At 37.3% G+C, this 17393-nt stretch overlaps 1 protein-coding gene across 2 annotated transcripts in view; it reads right to left on the reverse strand.

Moving 5' to 3' along the window:
• The window catches only part of SPATA6 (spermatogenesis associated 6), a 44271-nt gene that overhangs the window by 26382 nt on the left and 496 nt on the right, over window positions 1–17393 (reverse strand). Inside the window, exons 2-7 of one of the 2 annotated variants that reach the window (XM_075508727.1) lie at window positions 11923–12060; window positions 10343–10391; window positions 9404–9445; window positions 7911–8032; window positions 3276–3356; window positions 316–594 (exon numbers count right to left, since the gene is read on the reverse strand). In XM_075508727.1, coding sequence (XP_075364842.1) covers window positions 316–594; window positions 3276–3356; window positions 7911–8032; window positions 9404–9445; window positions 10343–10391; window positions 11923–12060 — 711 coding nt within the window. Of the gene's footprint in view, window positions 1–315; window positions 595–3275; window positions 3357–7910; window positions 8036–9403; window positions 9446–10342; window positions 10392–11922; window positions 12061–17393 lie in introns of both variants that reach the window. The other variant, XM_075508726.1, reaches the window with a different exon arrangement.

A 17393-nucleotide genomic window follows, 5' to 3' on the forward strand; every position in this document is an offset into this window, starting at 1 on the left:
GCTAATATTAATTACTTCCAAGCTGAATTTATACACCTATTATCCTGTCTAGTGCTCTGGAAGAAAAGAAATGGCGCCTCAGAGAATTTAACCAAGATATTCATGAAAGAATTTGATCTTTGTCTGTTACTAACGCAGATAAAAGAAATTTTATTTTAGTTAATTTTACATTTAAATCACTATGTGACAGACTGTTAAGGAGAGAAAAATTATTCATCTAAACTATGAGCTGAATGAATTTTTGGAGCAGTATTTAGTGAAAGAACAATATTTGATCTGAGCTTAAGCTGGAAGCACTTTGGAGAGAATACAAACCCGTCTAACTACAAATGGAGGTTTATCAGTTTCTCTTCTGAATTCATAAGGACCAAGGTTTAAATGGGCCAGTCGTTGCCTGGCTTCTTCTGATAGCTCACACATTCGTCTTTTTGTGTATGGAGATGGAGAACGTGATTTAGACGCTATTGTAGGCTGCTCGTAGTTCTTTGTTGCTAAGCTGTGCCTGCTTTTCTCAGGTGAAAGAGTATTTTTCTTTGGTAACTTTGTCTGCAATTTTCCATTTGGGGTTGAGTGATGTACCCAATTCAAATCACCCTAAAGTGAAAAAGAGAAATTACCTGGTTTGACAGCATGCAGAACAAAGATTACTGAAAATAATGCAAACAGGGAACTAATAATTTTAACAGAAATAAACACCATGTCAGCTGATGTTCCCCTCACAAAACTATAATCAAATGGCAATTTAAAAAACAACAATGTATTTACCATCTTCTCTGAAACCAGAAGGAGGTTAAAACACACATTACTACATGTTAGATGTTAAGGTTAAGTGTCTCATACTTACCCAATTAGCTTTCTCACACAGTTAGTGTACAGAGACTGTAAAAAATTAAATTGAATTTTGTCACAAGTTCATTTAACACAAACTTTACCTGGATTGGACATACACAGATTTGAAGCATTTTTTCATCTGTTTAAACTTTTTTTAAACTTTTAAAAATTCTTATCCTTTAAAATAAAATACATAAATTAAAATAGAAGCTTGTTTAATAGTTTAAATTCTGTTCATTTAATGTTGCCTAAAGCCTCACAAGAAGCGTAATTGCATTCTCTGATATTTATATTTTCTTAGATCATGGTGAATTTACTAGTTCTTTAAACAGTTATACTCAAGAAGCTACGTTTAGTTAAAAAAAAACCCAAAAACAAACAACAACCCCCCCCCCAAAATACCCAACCATACACTCCCCCCCAACCCCCCAAAACTTTGAAGACCACCTTCCGAAGATCCTCTCAAATCTTGTGACTACTTTTGCAAAAGAAGAGGCAGAACAGCTGTTTATTTGTAAAACTGGCACTTGAAATCCCAAATATGGATTTTGTAGCTAAAATTTATAAAAACCACACCATTATCAAATACTGCCTTAAAAGTCTATCTCTGAGTTGATATTGCTTTTAAAATACCTACATAGAGCAGAATAAAGGAAAGTGGAGGAACAACCAACCTCACCACCTCCCTTCCCACAACATAGGATGGGGTGGTCCTGTTGTAGTTTTTGTTGTTGGTACCAGCAAAGTCTACCTAACAATCAGGACTGACACCCCCTCCAAATAACTATTAACTTCTTCAGTGACCAATTTCAAATTCTGGAAAACTGTTTCCAACAGTGAAGTTTTGCTTGAAATACATTATCATTCCTTTGTAATTCCTGGCATTAAATGAGCATTCAATTACTCTACAAGCTTTATAGGTCAAGGCACTCTAGATTATGCAACTCTTATCAGGCTACTTAGTCAGCAGCATGTTTTAACTTCGAGTACTGCAGTATGGATAATTATGCTTTTTGGTCAAATTTGGCCCAAATTCACATGTTATAAAAGATAAAAAATAATGGTATAGCAAGACTCTTCTTACTGTTAGAAATTATTTTTCAAGCTTGAGGAGGTTGACATTACTCTTAAATCTGAATGTTGCATGCACTACTTCAGTTCAGAGGAACCCAGAAATAAAACACCCAGCTTGCCTTCAAGCCTTTCCCTCTACATCCAATAATGAATGAGGCTGAGGTTGTGTGTTTGTTTTGCATCAACATAGTTTGAATCTGGCATCACACAGACTGTTCATGCCACTGTCTTTCTCACGCCTGTAGTAGCCCTTGTGCAGCTGGTAGTGAGCCAGAGTATGGAACTGGCCCAAAACAAAATCAGACCTAATTCTCTAAGACTAATTTCAATTTCACCAGAAGTAGGCTGTGCTTCTTCTGGCTTACACCAATCGTGAAACTAGACCTTCACTGCAACACATGCAAATTTGATATGCCATTCATAACATATGAAATACTTGTAAGGACATTTTTAATTTTAAAATCAAACTGCCCTTATTGAAGTAACCTTCAGTGAAGTTAGCTTTCCAACAATGACAATTTCCACTGATTTTTTTTTTATTCTTTACCTAAGTGTCTCAATACGTTTCTTTTGCTAAATTTGGAAGAAACTTCTCAGTGAACTAATTAGCAATGCCACAGACAGGTCAAAGTCACCTAACCCTTTTTGCACACAAGCCTTCCTGACAACCATTCCATTTTAATGATGCTGCACTATTTTTCAATAATCTAACAAAAAAAGGAGGATGTAAGAGTAACTTTATATGACAGCTTGTGCCAGGAAACCCAACCAAAATTCCAATCCATGAGACCAGAGAAGCATGCTACTAAATGAACAAACACATCAGAGAGGGGTTTTCTCCCCAGTTTCCTCAGCTGGTTCACCTTTAACTTTGCGCATTGCAGAAGCAGCATTTCCAGATTAATATTGGCGACAGTCTTTTCAACAGAAATCTTCATTTCCATTACTGTTACTAATATTGTTATGGAAAATAATTAAAATAATTGGTTTGTTTGATAATGTACCTTCTCTGACTTCACCTAGCTTTTGTTGTCCCACCTTAATTTTAAGTGTCAGTAACAAATGGTGAGAAGGCATCTTCCCACCTACAAATACACCAGAGATTGACACTTCAGCTGATCATAGAACATAGCAGCTGATAATTGTTTCAGATTCAAGGAACTCTCAGCATTTACTGTCATGCACCAAACCTACTCTTTACTCATACTTGATTAAAAATTTAATCAAGTTGTCAAGCACCCATGACAGCTGCTTTAACCACAACAAAAGAATGAGAAAAGTTTGAAGTGAGAAGCACATGCAAAAATTGGAACCAAGGCTATCAATATTAAATCTAGAAATTAAATTGCAAACAATTAAATTATGCTAACCTGTATGTGACTCCTTCCTGAGCTTAACAGACTTTCTGTAATAAGGGAGCTTGTAGAAAATCTCAATTTTGGTGCAATTCCCTAGAAGAGAGACAATAATTGAACATCAAGCTCCAACTCAAGATAAAGGGTATCAAAGAAATAAATGTCACCTAATGTAACAAACCATTCCTAATTTTCAGCCATTTCCTTTGTTAATTTCAGCCTTTAATAAAGATAATTAGAAAAGACAGAACAGCAATGGTAAATGTCAAGATGCTAACATTTGCATTTCTGACAATTCAATTACAGATGATTATATTGCTTTCGTACAACAATTAAGGTCTGACTTTTATTTCAATACATTTCTTTGTCAAAAGCACTTTTAAAGATTTTTCATGCCATGCTATATAGCATCAATAAAAATTCCAGTCATGCTCTAGAAGTTTCATTAATGCTAACTTTGGAAACTTATTTATAAATAGTCTCAATTGTGCAATCTTTTTTGTAAAAACATTTTGAAAATTAGTCAATTACACTGCAAATAACTATTCATTTATAACAGTATGATTAAGAATCCCCTTTATTCTGTAACCATTACAGCAAAAGTCCGACTTCTGTGGATAGTCTCCCAGGTTCTATAACCATGTTGCACTTCCTCTCAATCCCCTCTTACACATAGGGCTGGCAAGAGGCAGCCCTAGGTTGACCAATTCGGAGTAGCTGGGGTCCAACTGGGCCTCCTGGTCAACCAGCACACATGTACTAATGGCCAGCAGGTCCTTCCATCTTTACATGGCTAATGGTTCCTGTTCAACTCATCTTCCTTTGCTTCAGCCATGTCTAGAAACATAATACCTTTGAGAGCTCTACTTCCTGTTAAATTTAGCTCGAATTGGCCAACATATACCAAATTTACTGGGTGTAAATGGCAGAGATTATGCACACAAGTGTTATTTCCCAAAACAGCAACATTAAAAAAAGCATCAAAGAACTAAAGGCTACATATGCTATAAACAAGTAGGAACCATCTACGTGCATCTTATACAGCTCTGTAGAAGCAAAGAGAGAATCAAGTGTCCTTAAAACTTTCTACCCTCTCTTCTTTCAACACAGACAGAGTTTGCTGCCCCGAGGCATCTGTGTGCATGTGCATTTGTGCACGTGAACACACAAAATCACCGAGAAACAAAAAGGAGCTGGTCTGTTTGTGACTCTGCCCCACATTCTTAAGAATTAGCAGGAACTTCAATGAGTGCAGTCTACTGCTGAACCAAACTATTATCTACCACCTGCCTAAACAGAAACTGATTTCCCATAAGGGAATATGATCTGGCCCCAGGTTAGATTATAGAAATGAAATGACAAAAATGCCAAGAAAGCTCAGTCATAGCAATTAACAGAGTCCAGGATTCAATCAAGTCAAGTTATGGCATATAAAAGAGATTTTAAAGCTGACCGTCTTTAATCAACTCATTTTTATTACTAATGAATTGTCAAGTGCTATCAACAATTTAAAAAAGGACACATCAGAATTAGTAAGTCTTCCATAAAAAGCAACAACAGAGCACCTACTGCTCTTAACAGAGACTGATTACAGAATTGTTAAATGTTCATAGCTAAAAAAAAAATCACACAAAACCATAGTTTCTTCAGAGAAATGGTTTATGGAGAGAGAATATGGGATGGCACTCGCATACATAGGCATGGATATGTCAAAAGCAAGCTATAGGCCAAAGGCAATCAGAGAAGTTCTTCTGTTTTCTGCAGTTCCCAAACTAGGGATTGCTGAAGGACGTTCAATATAGTATTACATAAAGACAGCCATATAGCCCCAAACATATCTGTAAATGAAAATCCAACCAGAAAGTTTTGGGGATCTGTTCCTCTGCCTCTGGCTTAGTGGTGTCTGCAGCCCTGAAAAGGCTTATCAGTCCTTCCGTACCAGCCATTAAACAGAAGTGATATGGACATAATATTAATTTGATCATAGAAAAAATTGTAAACATTCATATTTAGAAGAACGCAAGTTAGCAAACAAGTCTAATATGTGCTTTTGACTGTAAGGAGCATGAGTACAAGTCTGTAGCTTAAAAAAGTATATATGAATATAATAGAAGGTCTTGTATTGGTATGCTAATGAAAGATAACGTAACTAAAAAGAAACTGTTTAAAGTAACATGGCAAATACTGCATGAGGGTGGGGAATGGAGATAAGAACGTCTGTAAGAAGTCACCACCAGTCAAGGCTTAAAGAAATTCTGAAAGGCAAGGGTTGCAGAGAAATACAGAGGAGCCAGCAAAAGCCTCAGCTGGGCAACACTGGACCAGGAGAGATAACTCGAGGCACATCTTGTATGCGTATTGTGTTTGTAAGCCTCATAAGACATTTAGCCAGAGACATTATCAGCCAAGTGCCAGATTTCTGGAGGAGTTCTGATCCTCTCAACTTGGGATTCCTTCCAACTGGCAGATTAGCAGTGTTAATCAGACACTGCTTGTCACTGCCTATCTGAACTCCACAACCGTAACCTTGCTGTTGCTACCTTTATTTTTTTAATAAAAGACAAATTTATTAGGAATCAAAGTGCCACTGAAGCACAGCTGTCAGTCAAAAATACTCAACGTCTCAGCTAGCTATAAATAACTTTTCATGTGGAAAGAACATGGCTTGACTAGCATAGGAATGATGTGAGGGTTCTCAAGACCTTGTTTAACACTATCCCTTTTGCTTAGCATTCACATTCAGTGCTTGGTGCTGACAGAGTTAGCAGAAGATACTTGCCAGTAAAGCTTAGGAACACTAGAAGATGGAAGTATTTGAGACTGCATTTGTACTGGAGGCAAAAATCCTCTCCCAACTATCCCATTTGGCAAGCAAGGTGAGGAACCACAAGTTCTTGTCGGGAGCCTCACTCCAATTCCATCAAACACAGCTTCTTTATTATTCCTGAAAATGGGGTCAGTATGCCAAAATCCTTTCTTAAACTGTTCTGTCTGCAATGGAGTGGAACAGAGCAACAGATACTTCTGCAGTCCTCGTTCCAGGGCAGAGATAGATTTTATTTGTACTGTTCCCAAGGACATGGAAGTACATTTCTGTCTTGCGTCAGCCAACTTCTTAAAGCTACTACAGTGTCATCATTCAGCTACACATCCAAATGACTCTGATCACATCTTCGCACATCTCACAAATTACGGCACCTTCTCTTTATTAGAAAATACATAATTTTTGTATTAAAGAAGTCACTCCAACAAAAACCCCTCAAACTTCTCTAGTGGCTCTGCTTCTACAAAGATTCATTATATTGCATTTACAAAAAATCTGAAATAATTTTGCTAATACCACCTCATTTATTACTACCTCCCTATCTATTTTTTCTCAACACCAGAAAAGTACCTATTCTATAAGTAATATGAAAGCAATATAGTCCCACCCCCTCCCTTGAGCCACCACTAACATGCATAGGATAAGCTATATCAAAGAGATGCTATGGCCAAAAAATGATGGCTACTTTTGCAGGGACAGTTTAGGCTGCTGCAGAACCATACATTTTGTATCACAAAATCACAGCTTTAATTCATTCAAATGTAACACAGCATTAGACACTAAATTAGCACTTCTAATTGCAAGTGACTGGGCAATTTCCAGGTTGCCCTTGCAGGGTAAAGATTATACCAGCTAAAAGATACCAATGACCTTTAATCAGCATTTCCCTCCTGCCATGTTTTTAATCCAATCACAACAGACAGCGCAACTGAATCCCTGTCTTCCCAATCCAAATGTCCTACCACTCCGCTAGTAAAATTTAACAAAAATAAGACAAACAAAAACCTCAAAACACATCTCCCACATCATCACCATCATCTTCAAAGTGCCTTCCTGAGTTATTCCACTGACACCTAAGATTCAACAGTCAAAATCTATGAAAGGGAAGCGTGAGATAAATTCATTTTCATTTACTATGTACTTGAGCCCTCATCTCCAGAAAATTAACATTAATTCATTGCACTCATTCTGCCAATTAGTTGTCATTTATCATAGCTTTGTTGAAACTGTAGAAAAGACAAGTTACTAAATGAGCGTGAATGGCCTGAACAGACCTTAAGAAACAAGCTTTGGAACTGAAAAACAATCATGCAGCACTAAGCTAAATTTCAGTTACTTACTATTTTAGTGGTGATCTTGCACCTAGGGAGGCCCACAGGCCAGATGGCATAGCACTATAAATTTGTACTGACTGTCAATGTCCTAAACAGTACCAAAAATGGTCTGAAACAAAATGCTACAAAGAGAGACTGAGCAGGGAGGGTTATGTGGTTTATCTGTTGAGAACCACAATGTTGATACGACATCTCCCTCTTCTCTTGCATCCCTTCAACTACCAACTGCACCACAGATTAAACTGAACGGCAGACATGTTATGGTGCCACATTGCAAACCAAGTGGAAACTAACTTTCTCACATTAAATGATTTCTTGAAGCATTTTGAAAAAAGATTGTACCTTCACCAAAGTTCAACTGTGGATTTGTACATTCAACACCTGAAATGGCAAAATCTGCCAGAAGTAATCGCTTTTCATTTGAAGTAGTTCAAGGGGTTTCTTCAGTGAAACACACTGTATCATAAATACAATCCACAGATATTCACTCACTGTAAAAGAAGAGGACCTCTTCATTAAAATCTCACGATCTAAACCATGGTGCCCACAGGTAAGCTTAGGGTCAGGGAACAGGAAGTCTCTTGTATTTTCTTCATACGTAGCTAGAATTTTTCCTACTAAAAAGAAAATATATACTTTAATTGGAAAATAGACAAAGCCATATAGTACAGACACCACACACAAGACCATATTGAAACTAAGATAAATTTTGTTCTTTAAAATTTAACAGCACAGCTGTTAAACTCGTATCACACTATGAAATAACCTCATCAAGTTAAATCAGCAGCAAAAATGTGCAGAATCTACTCTGAAAGTAAGTTTCCCTGTTATCGTAAAAAAAATTATGGAACAGTTAATGCAACCTTCGTTAAGAGACATACAAGAAGTTTTCTCTAGGCAATTCTTGAGTAGTTTTCCTCTTTCTTTCCCTTCCATGCCACAGAAGAAACCAGTATTTTTTTTTTTAATGGCAGCCAATTCCTTATGAAAGATTGTATCATTCCATATTACAGAATAGTAATAGTAGTAGTAATAGTAGGCATAGTAGTAAGAAAGAAACACAAGCAACATCAAAATCATTATTTCAAGATTTTTTCACTATCCTGGTTTGCTACTTTAAAAAAAAATTATTTTCTTTAGGGGAAAACCTTGCATGTATATTATAAAAAAATTTAAATTGTGCTATTGCAGTCATCTTGTCAGCTTATGTTGGGCTGCATCACACCTATCTCTGATGCCTGAAATTAAATTCCTTATCCAAGATCTTTTTACCCTCCCACAACAAAAATCCACGTTCAGTACATTTCTTTAAGTAAACAGTCTGGTGAGTCACCTGAGAGAAGCAATCGTTTCCTTGAAAGTACTAAGGACAAGTGACAGAGAGTGCTTTTAATACTACAGATTCCAAGCGAGTCCTCTTTAAAACTTGACTTTATTTCCAATAAAATACAGATTTACATTATTCATGGGAACACTTGAATTTCATTAAAATAGATTTTTATAATCACACAAACCAATAACAGAAGTATGACAAATCACTATTTATTATCTTCACATATCCCAAGAGACCTATAATACTTATAGTGAGGATAACAGTTTTCCCAGTGGTCACCATTAAAATGGAAAGAAAAAAAGTGTCATTCTGAGAACAAGATTATGCACTCTGAAATTTCAGACAGCCACTTTGCAAGTGAATTGTGATGCAGTTAATAAGTGCGCACTGGATGATTTCAGTTTATTTTCCATTTTTAAAATATTATCAATTTCCTAAGCCTGAGTATGGTACATTTCAATATTCAGTTATTATTCTCTTTCAAGAATGAGATCCTCTTGATCTATTAACATTTTACATTCAGAGGACTATTTGTTGAAGAGCTTTCTATGTTGTTTGTGTGTTGGAAAAAGTGATTGTGCTGTAATGGGCAATGTCCTCATGGAAATTCACCTATTAAACTGCATAATTTATGAAGAGACTGATACAATACCTGGAGGAACGAGCTGTATTAGTTCAAGTACTGCTGTGTCAACTAGAAAGGAAAAGTTTTTTCATGAGTTAAAAAAAACTAAAATGGAAAGCAATTCTCATAGTCAAAACCCAAGAAAAACGGCTCACTGATTTAAGCTTCATAGCACCGTACATAGCTACACTATTTCCACTACACCAAAAATAAGAGAAAATTAAGAACAGCTTGCATAAATACCACAGATGAACACAATGGCATTAGCAGCGTACAAATGACAACTCTAAATTTGACTTAGAACTTGGGAAGTTCTATCTGCTGCCAAGTTTGTCTTTTGAAGATAGTTTTTAAAGAAGGTGATGCAAGCTTCACCGCTTTTTCAGATAAGTCCCAGTATGAGAGAGCATATTCCTGGAGTTTGAATTCAGGTTCAGTGTTGTCTCACTACAATGGATTATGCTCCACATGTGGCAAGACATATAATTTTCTTAACAAATGAAAATAATAATTTTACAAAAATTGAAGGTTTATGCTTATATTATTTGAAAATTAATCAAATAAATGATCAGATAAAGGAATCCATTACCTCTCTGGATAAACAGCTGGATTTCCCATTAATTATGACCTTTAACCCTTTTCCTGTTCTAAAGCATGGAGCATACATTTCTAGAGGCATTTTGTTAGTTAACAGTATTTTGGGTAAGTTACTAGCAACCAAAAGACAGCAAAAAAACCTCTGCCTGCATTGACAACAAATCTTCCATTCTGAAAACCCACTAGTGCTAGCACGGGTCCTACTTATTTAGGACATGATATACTACATTGGCTTCCCACTAGCTTTTCAGAGAACAGGCTCTTGATAAAAAAAATAATCACCTACTTTAAACCTCAAAAAAGTCTTCAGGGCCTATACATGCGTGACATTAATGCATATGACATAGTATACATAAAAAGCAGACCTACGTTCCAGTAACTCCACAAGGTCTCCAGGATCAACTATATCAGCAAATACCTGGAAAACAAATTAATAAATAATAATAATAGCACAGTCAAAGTCATCAGATGGACCTCTGGGGAAAGGAAAAAAAAAAAAAAAATCAATATTCTTCCTTGCTTCAGATGGTTGCCAAGAGTCCTATCCCCACTGGAAAAAGAAAGGAAACTGAAATTATCATTTGGCACATGATCAAATTCATTGAAAGCTAGCAGTTCTTGTCATATGCTTTCTAGCTATTCAGGATTACCTCTCCATATTTAAATTAGGAGGTACTGTGAAGAGTTGAACACATAGAGATAAGTATTGTCTGAGAAAATTCAAGAGAGAAAGATAAATTGCTGAATGTACTAGAATTCTGATAGATTAAGAATATGTTCTTTAATATATTAGTAATGCGTTAAGCTTCATTTTCATGGAAGTGACTACTCATGAACGGGGTACTGTTCAGGGTTTTTTTTAACCTGAGTCCCATGTGAATAAATGGCAAGGAACAGGGGAGGATGTTGCACTGGATATTCAGCAGCTAATAGACTTCCCCCTAATTCTGTACAAAAGTCTCAGCAGAGTGGCGTAGATGACTTTGCTGTTCAAGGTACCAAACACTAAAAATACCAAAGTACCGGTGCTCCGCAAGTATCTAGACCTATTCAATAGCTATTTGTAAGAAAACAGATATTAATCTCAGCTTTCTTGTTCACCTCTTTTGTAAGCAGATAGATCCTAGTGTCTTGGAGTTCCCCTAATTACAACGAAAACAGTATTCAGTACATTTCCCTTAAGTAGTATGTGGTATGTTTGCCTTTAAAGAACTATGGTCTTTTTTACTCTTCAGTAGCTGGTGAAATTATCACTGTTTGTATCTTACCCACTTCACCAGAGCACCATTGATGTTTACGCAGTCTGGTTTTCAAAGTGCTGGGGGATGCTTAAAGGAAAAGAACTAGAAAGTGCAAACTATTATTATTCACAGGTAGTCAAGAAGCAAGATCATATCTGTAAGATACTGTGTTTCATTATCCCTGTGGTACTAATAATGAAGCTAGTAGGGGCTCAGAATATGTGATAAACAACTATAAATTATAAAGCCAGAGTACCAACCTGGGAATTCTGTTGACAAACCATGAAAAAAATATCTCAAAGGGAGAAAGATGTCACCAAAAAGGCTTGAGCTGCTATTCTATCTTTCTACTAAATTGACTCTCCTATATCTTATAGTCTTTATTCTTCACCTTGCCATAATTTTTAGAACAACAACATTCAGTTCCTTCGAAGCCAAGAAAACAGACCCTGAAAAAGGACCGTTCACAAAAGAATGAACAAACACCTAAAAAGCCTCATCATACATTATAATCTTCAGTACGCATAATTCTTGAGTCACCATGTGGATAATATAGGCACACACCTCCCTTGTGCTGAAGAGAAGCAGGAGTTATAATGCTATGGCATCCTCAGTGTGATGACTTGTGCTCAGGGGTTTTTCAGTGAGTTTTTGTGGAGTTTGGGATGGGTTTTATTTGGCTTGTATTAGCTCTTGACATTATCTTACCTTTTCAAATACTAGTTTTTCTTGAAAGAAGAGTGGAAACGCTGCAGGGACACATTGAGTTTTTTTGTACTGTCCAAGTACACAGACACTGAGATAAAGTTCCTCTTTGTCTTTCAGCAGCACTCCAGGACAAGTTATCTGTAAGAGTAACACATTCATTAAACAAACTGAACTTTAGTTATAGAAGTAATGTCTGTTTTCAAGATAAAAATGAAATGGTCAAGGCTGAAATGGTTGATTTCTGAGAGTCAGATTATAACAGATTAGAGCGAAAAAATTTCTGTTCTAAAGCAATTCTGTTTGTATAGACTGACTAGGAAAAATAGTCACCATTTTAAAATACTCAGGACCAAATACTGTAAGTAAACATACTGCATTGTCTTCAACCAAAACTGAAACCTGGTATCCCAATCCCAGGTTAACACAGTTAAAGGCATGCACTGACTATATAAGAGTTAATCATCAACGGTCACATCAGGTTCTATATGAGGAGTCATGTACAATGAAGTCTACATGATGCGAAGACACAAAAACCCATCCAAATTTCAGCGTAGCCACAGAGAGAATAAAGCTGGTAAATGTACATGCTTAGATATCCATACTCTGTCCAGCCACCAAAAAGGGCAAGTTTATTTGCAAATATTATATTAACTTTGCCTTCTAATATGTAAATGAGGAAACGCAACTGTTGTTCCATTACTATCAGACACACAGCACACAAAATTTTATCTGAGAATTCTGGCCACCTTGGAGGGTATTCAAGGCAAGGAAGTCTCCTCATTAGGCTGCCAGATGCTGCCACTAATCTCTCAACTTTCTCTGGACTATTCTTATTCTTTAAATAAGAAGTGGCATGTTTTTAAAGCTCTGATGAACATCAGACTGTCTTACGTGTGTTTTCACTGCAAGGATGTACACAACTCATTGCAAAACTATTTGCTATTTTCTCCAAGCCACGTGGTTTTATTCTATTACCCAGACAGAGAACTGTCACCTTTCCCTTCAGTTCTACTGCTCACTTTTTATCGCACTATAATAAATATGAGGTTGTCTCTTCCAACATAAGGTTGCTGGAGAAAGTGTTCAGACTTTCAATTGCCAGGTAGAAAGACAAAGGAGGAGAGTGACAGGAATTAAAATAATTGCTTTGGTTACAGTCTCCTACTCCCAAATGAACATTTTACTTGAGAAATACTAACTGGATCTAAAAGAAAACTACACAAACAGCAGAAAAACAGCCTCAGGTGAAAGAAATAACAAAAACCAATGTGTGGTAGATTATTATACAGTATAAGCTAAAAAATAGTGCTTCTACTCATAAATATCCAAGGAGGAAAAAAAGGGGGTTTCTCTCCATGTAAATGAGGGCTTCAAATCTGCAAGAAAAGTGCCAGAATAATAGATATCCCAATTGAAACGGACTGTCAAGCATTAAACAGCTTGTATGACACTTGTGCAGTTGCAAGTGTGAATAGGAGTGAGTGAAAGAGACAGATTTCATTCATACAAGGCAAGATCCCCCAAACTACATACTACAAGTCATATTAGCTCTGTTCTCGGTTTTCTTCTTGACATTTTTGTAGAATTTACAATCATTTTTAGCTGGGGTTTCGTGCCTTTCACCTTAGAGAAGGCAACCAATATTTGCCTGTTTATTGAGATGAAAAGTGAGAGGTTTGAAGACATCACAGGGAGCAAAACTGCAAACAACAGGTGCCATTTATTCTGGCTATCCTGTAAAAGAAAATAAATTCCTGCAAATCAGCATGTGGGGCAAGATGGCACATGTGGAAACTCGTGCTTCTACTACCCTTGAGATAAACTGCACAATTCATTGCCTGAGCTGGAACACCAAATCTACATGTTCATGGAACTTTAAATCAGCTCCAAAAATGAATGACATGTATATCTGCTGTTCACGAAATCTATTTTGTAATATGCGATGCATGGAGCTGCATAACACTTAGGGGACAAATTGAAGCTTTTATCTGACTGCAAACTGTTCAGGCAGGATGAGGGACCGTTTTAAAAACTGTAATAGTATTATCTATGGATCAGCTAAGGAAGAGGGATATCAGTGCTGCAATTAACTGATCTTACAACCAACCAGGAGGACTATGATAGATGTCTAGGACAGGGTTACCCTGGACTTCTCTGCTGCAGTTCCCAGGAGGATGGAAAACGTGTACCAGCCCTACTGTTGGGACATCACAAATAGCCATAAAGAAATCACTGAATTCATCTCATGGAAAGGAGCAGAATTCTACTGATCCACAATCCCCTATGGCATTTGTTATTACACGCAGTCCTAAAACTGTAGCTGCATATGTGACCAATGAAAAAGGCAGCCCTTGAAAAATCCCTTTAATTACCCATTACCATCAAAACAAGAAGAGTTCCTATGAAGGGCAACGGACAGTATTAACTTCTGCTGAGTGCAAGCTTCCACATAGAATAGCATTTTGGACTTGGAGTTGCAAAAATAATCTTCTCAATGTGAAGAGATGCCATTTTAGTCTCCTTACCTGGCAGTAATCCACAATGCTATTAATTCATCTTAGTGCTTAAAGCTTTACTTACCTTCACTGCTGCATTTGTGAATTCTCCATGTAGCAATGACATGAAGAATAATGTGAATTTCATTCTGTTGCTACATGAGCAATCTAAATGCCAGCAGCAGAGGTAGGCACCAAAATTAGTCCCCAAAAAACAAATAACAATGAAATCTCAGTCTGAGCAATCATGAATTATTCAATTTCAATTAATAGCAGGATAAACCAAATAAGGTCTTTAACTAAGGTTTTCCATTTCAGAAGAGCAGCCTTTCAGAATGAAGAAATGCAGAAAACTAGCCGTCAGATAAACCAAAGAGCTGGTGGACTCAGATTAGAAAAGATCTTCGAATTTTATTACGTCAAAAGGAGCAAAACCCATCTGTACCCTAAAGCAAGGGAAAAACAAAGAGCACAGAACTTCTGACACAAGTGGATAGGTTTCAAAGAGGGTTGAGAAATACGCAGAGCATTGTAAAAGAACAGGAAAAGGAATCAGAAATCCGGACAAGACTTTAGTCACAAATAAAGTGAACAAGGAGAAAACAAGTGGACATAGTATAAATCAACCAAGATGTGAAAACTAACAAATCTATGTCCCAAACACAACTGACTATTTTGCCTTGATTTTAACAATACTTAATACAGGAGCAAAAAAAACAACTTAAAGAATGAAATAATGTAAACAGAAGTTACCCAATATGCACTAGGCCTGGACCAAGGAGCCACAGGGAGGCTGAATCATATTCAGCCCAGGTTCTGAAAGAATGTGATTTTTCTGTCTGGATCTATACATAACTAAAACCTGTGTTATGAAAACAAGGATAGTACCATCTGCTGAAAAATAACAAACGCAAGGCCCATGTGAGGCAGAAAAAGAGATCTGAAAAATTATAACCCCATCAATCAGAATATTTAAATATGCAAAAGTAAAGAATAAAGATATGGAGGAAAACATGACTAGAAAAAAGCCCAGCAGCACGTGTTTCATAACAATAGATCAATCAAGCAAAACCTGACATTTTCTTGAAAGCCTGTTTTCTGGACAAAGGATATCATATGGTGCCACATGAGAAATTATTACTTATGATGCAGAAGATGGGAGTTAGTACGAAAGTCCTAAGGTAGTACAGAACTGGCCAAAGTACAGCATCAATAACATGCAAAACCGGGAGGCATCAAGCTAAGGGTTACTATTAAACACGTTCCTCTATATATCCTGGGATCCATGCCTTTTAATATTTTTAATGACCCTGACACAAGAAGTCAGAGTGTTCTCATGAAATTTTTCCAATTAAAATTCAGAAATCGTCAGAGTTCAACAAAAAGACATAGAAAAACCTGTTTGTGGGACCACAGTAATAGAGATGAGATGCACCTACTGTGTATTAACAACAGTTTTTGCTTTCACTGCGGGGGCTAACCTTCAAAGCTGGCTGAGGGGAACATGATGTGTTAATAAATGACAGCATAACTGCAGTGCAGCTGTGAAGAGACTAATATTAAGACATATAGGATGAATGTTGGACTTTTTTCCCCTGACATCACCTAGGGCAACAGCAAGACCCCATTCGGAATGCTGAATTCAATTCCGATCCTGATCAATGCAAATTCAAAGTGGAAGAGTAGTACCCGTCCCTAAGATGATCAGAAGACTGGTGAGTCTATCACACAAAATACTACCAAAAGAACCAGGCCTCTCTAGTTGACAAAGATCAATTGTGAAATGACAGAACTGCTGCCCAAAAAATACATCAAGAGAACAAACACCAAGGAAGGAAAAAAATTATTTAAGTGAAAGGCCAGTGTTTACATTTGTGTAAGGGCAGGGCATCAACTAGCCAGAAGGAAATTCAGGCTGGAAAGTTTTCAAACCATCACAGGAGTGAAATGCCAAAGTAGGCTCCAGTGGGGAAAAAAAAGACAAAACAAGTGGTTCAAAAACAGACTAAATACACTTATTAAAAGGGTTATCTGAGAGAAACTATATAGCGTAGCAGGGATATAACTGAATGACCCACATGTGCTGAAAGGGACACTCAGATTTGTGTTGGAGATTTCCTGTTCTGTCCCTTTCCACTATTATCTGTAGCCTTGAGAGCAGGGTGAATAACAAATACCCCACAACTGAAGAAGCCTGACCCTGGGGGAACACCTTCCCTGTACTCTCTCCTGGCACAGGAGTAGCTCACGGCAGTAGGAACAGAAAAGGAAAGTACCTCTGCTCCTTTCCAGGAACCAAGCAGACCTTTGCATTATGAAGACAAACAGAAGCTGTTGGGACAGCGGAGCAACAATATTAGGGTGATACCCTCACCATCTATGTGTAAAAATTCACAGCTCTATTGCAGAGCAGCTGTACAAGTTTGGGAACAAAGGTGGTTAAGTAATCAGGAATACCAGGTCCATTTCCCAGGACATACTTTCTGGATCTGCACTTGAATTTTTTGGATGGCACCTCAGGTTTTCCTTTCAGCAGCAAGCATTCTGGCAGCACTTTCCCCATGAGGAGGCCTAACCTCTGGATTACAGCGACCAGGGCCTATGAAGCCAACAGCTCCAGAGTAACAGAGCGCTATCTACCTCAACTCCTTCTTAAAAGTTATCAGGAGAATGATACAGGCTTACATTACTTCCAACTTGAATATAAGCAGAAAACTTTGCAAAGTGCACAAGGAACTGCCCTAACATGATTAATGTAAAAACTTTCCACTTTCATACCTATTGACCTCAACCCCCTCATATAACACCCAGGTACCTCAGAGCTGCCCAGTGGCACCTCCTGCTCCTCACAGGGACCTCATCACTCAAAGGGCAGAATACGCCATGTACAAACTGCTGTTTCCCGGGATTTCCTTTGTTTTGTTTTTTCAAGAGTACTCTTCCCACACCAGACAGCTTCCCAAGAATCAGTGTCTC

The sequence above is a fragment of the Mycteria americana genome, chromosome 7 (assembly GCF_035582795.1).
Source record: "Mycteria americana isolate JAX WOST 10 ecotype Jacksonville Zoo and Gardens chromosome 7, USCA_MyAme_1.0, whole genome shotgun sequence".
Classification (NCBI taxonomy): Eukaryota; Metazoa; Chordata; class Aves; order Ciconiiformes; family Ciconiidae; genus Mycteria; species Mycteria americana.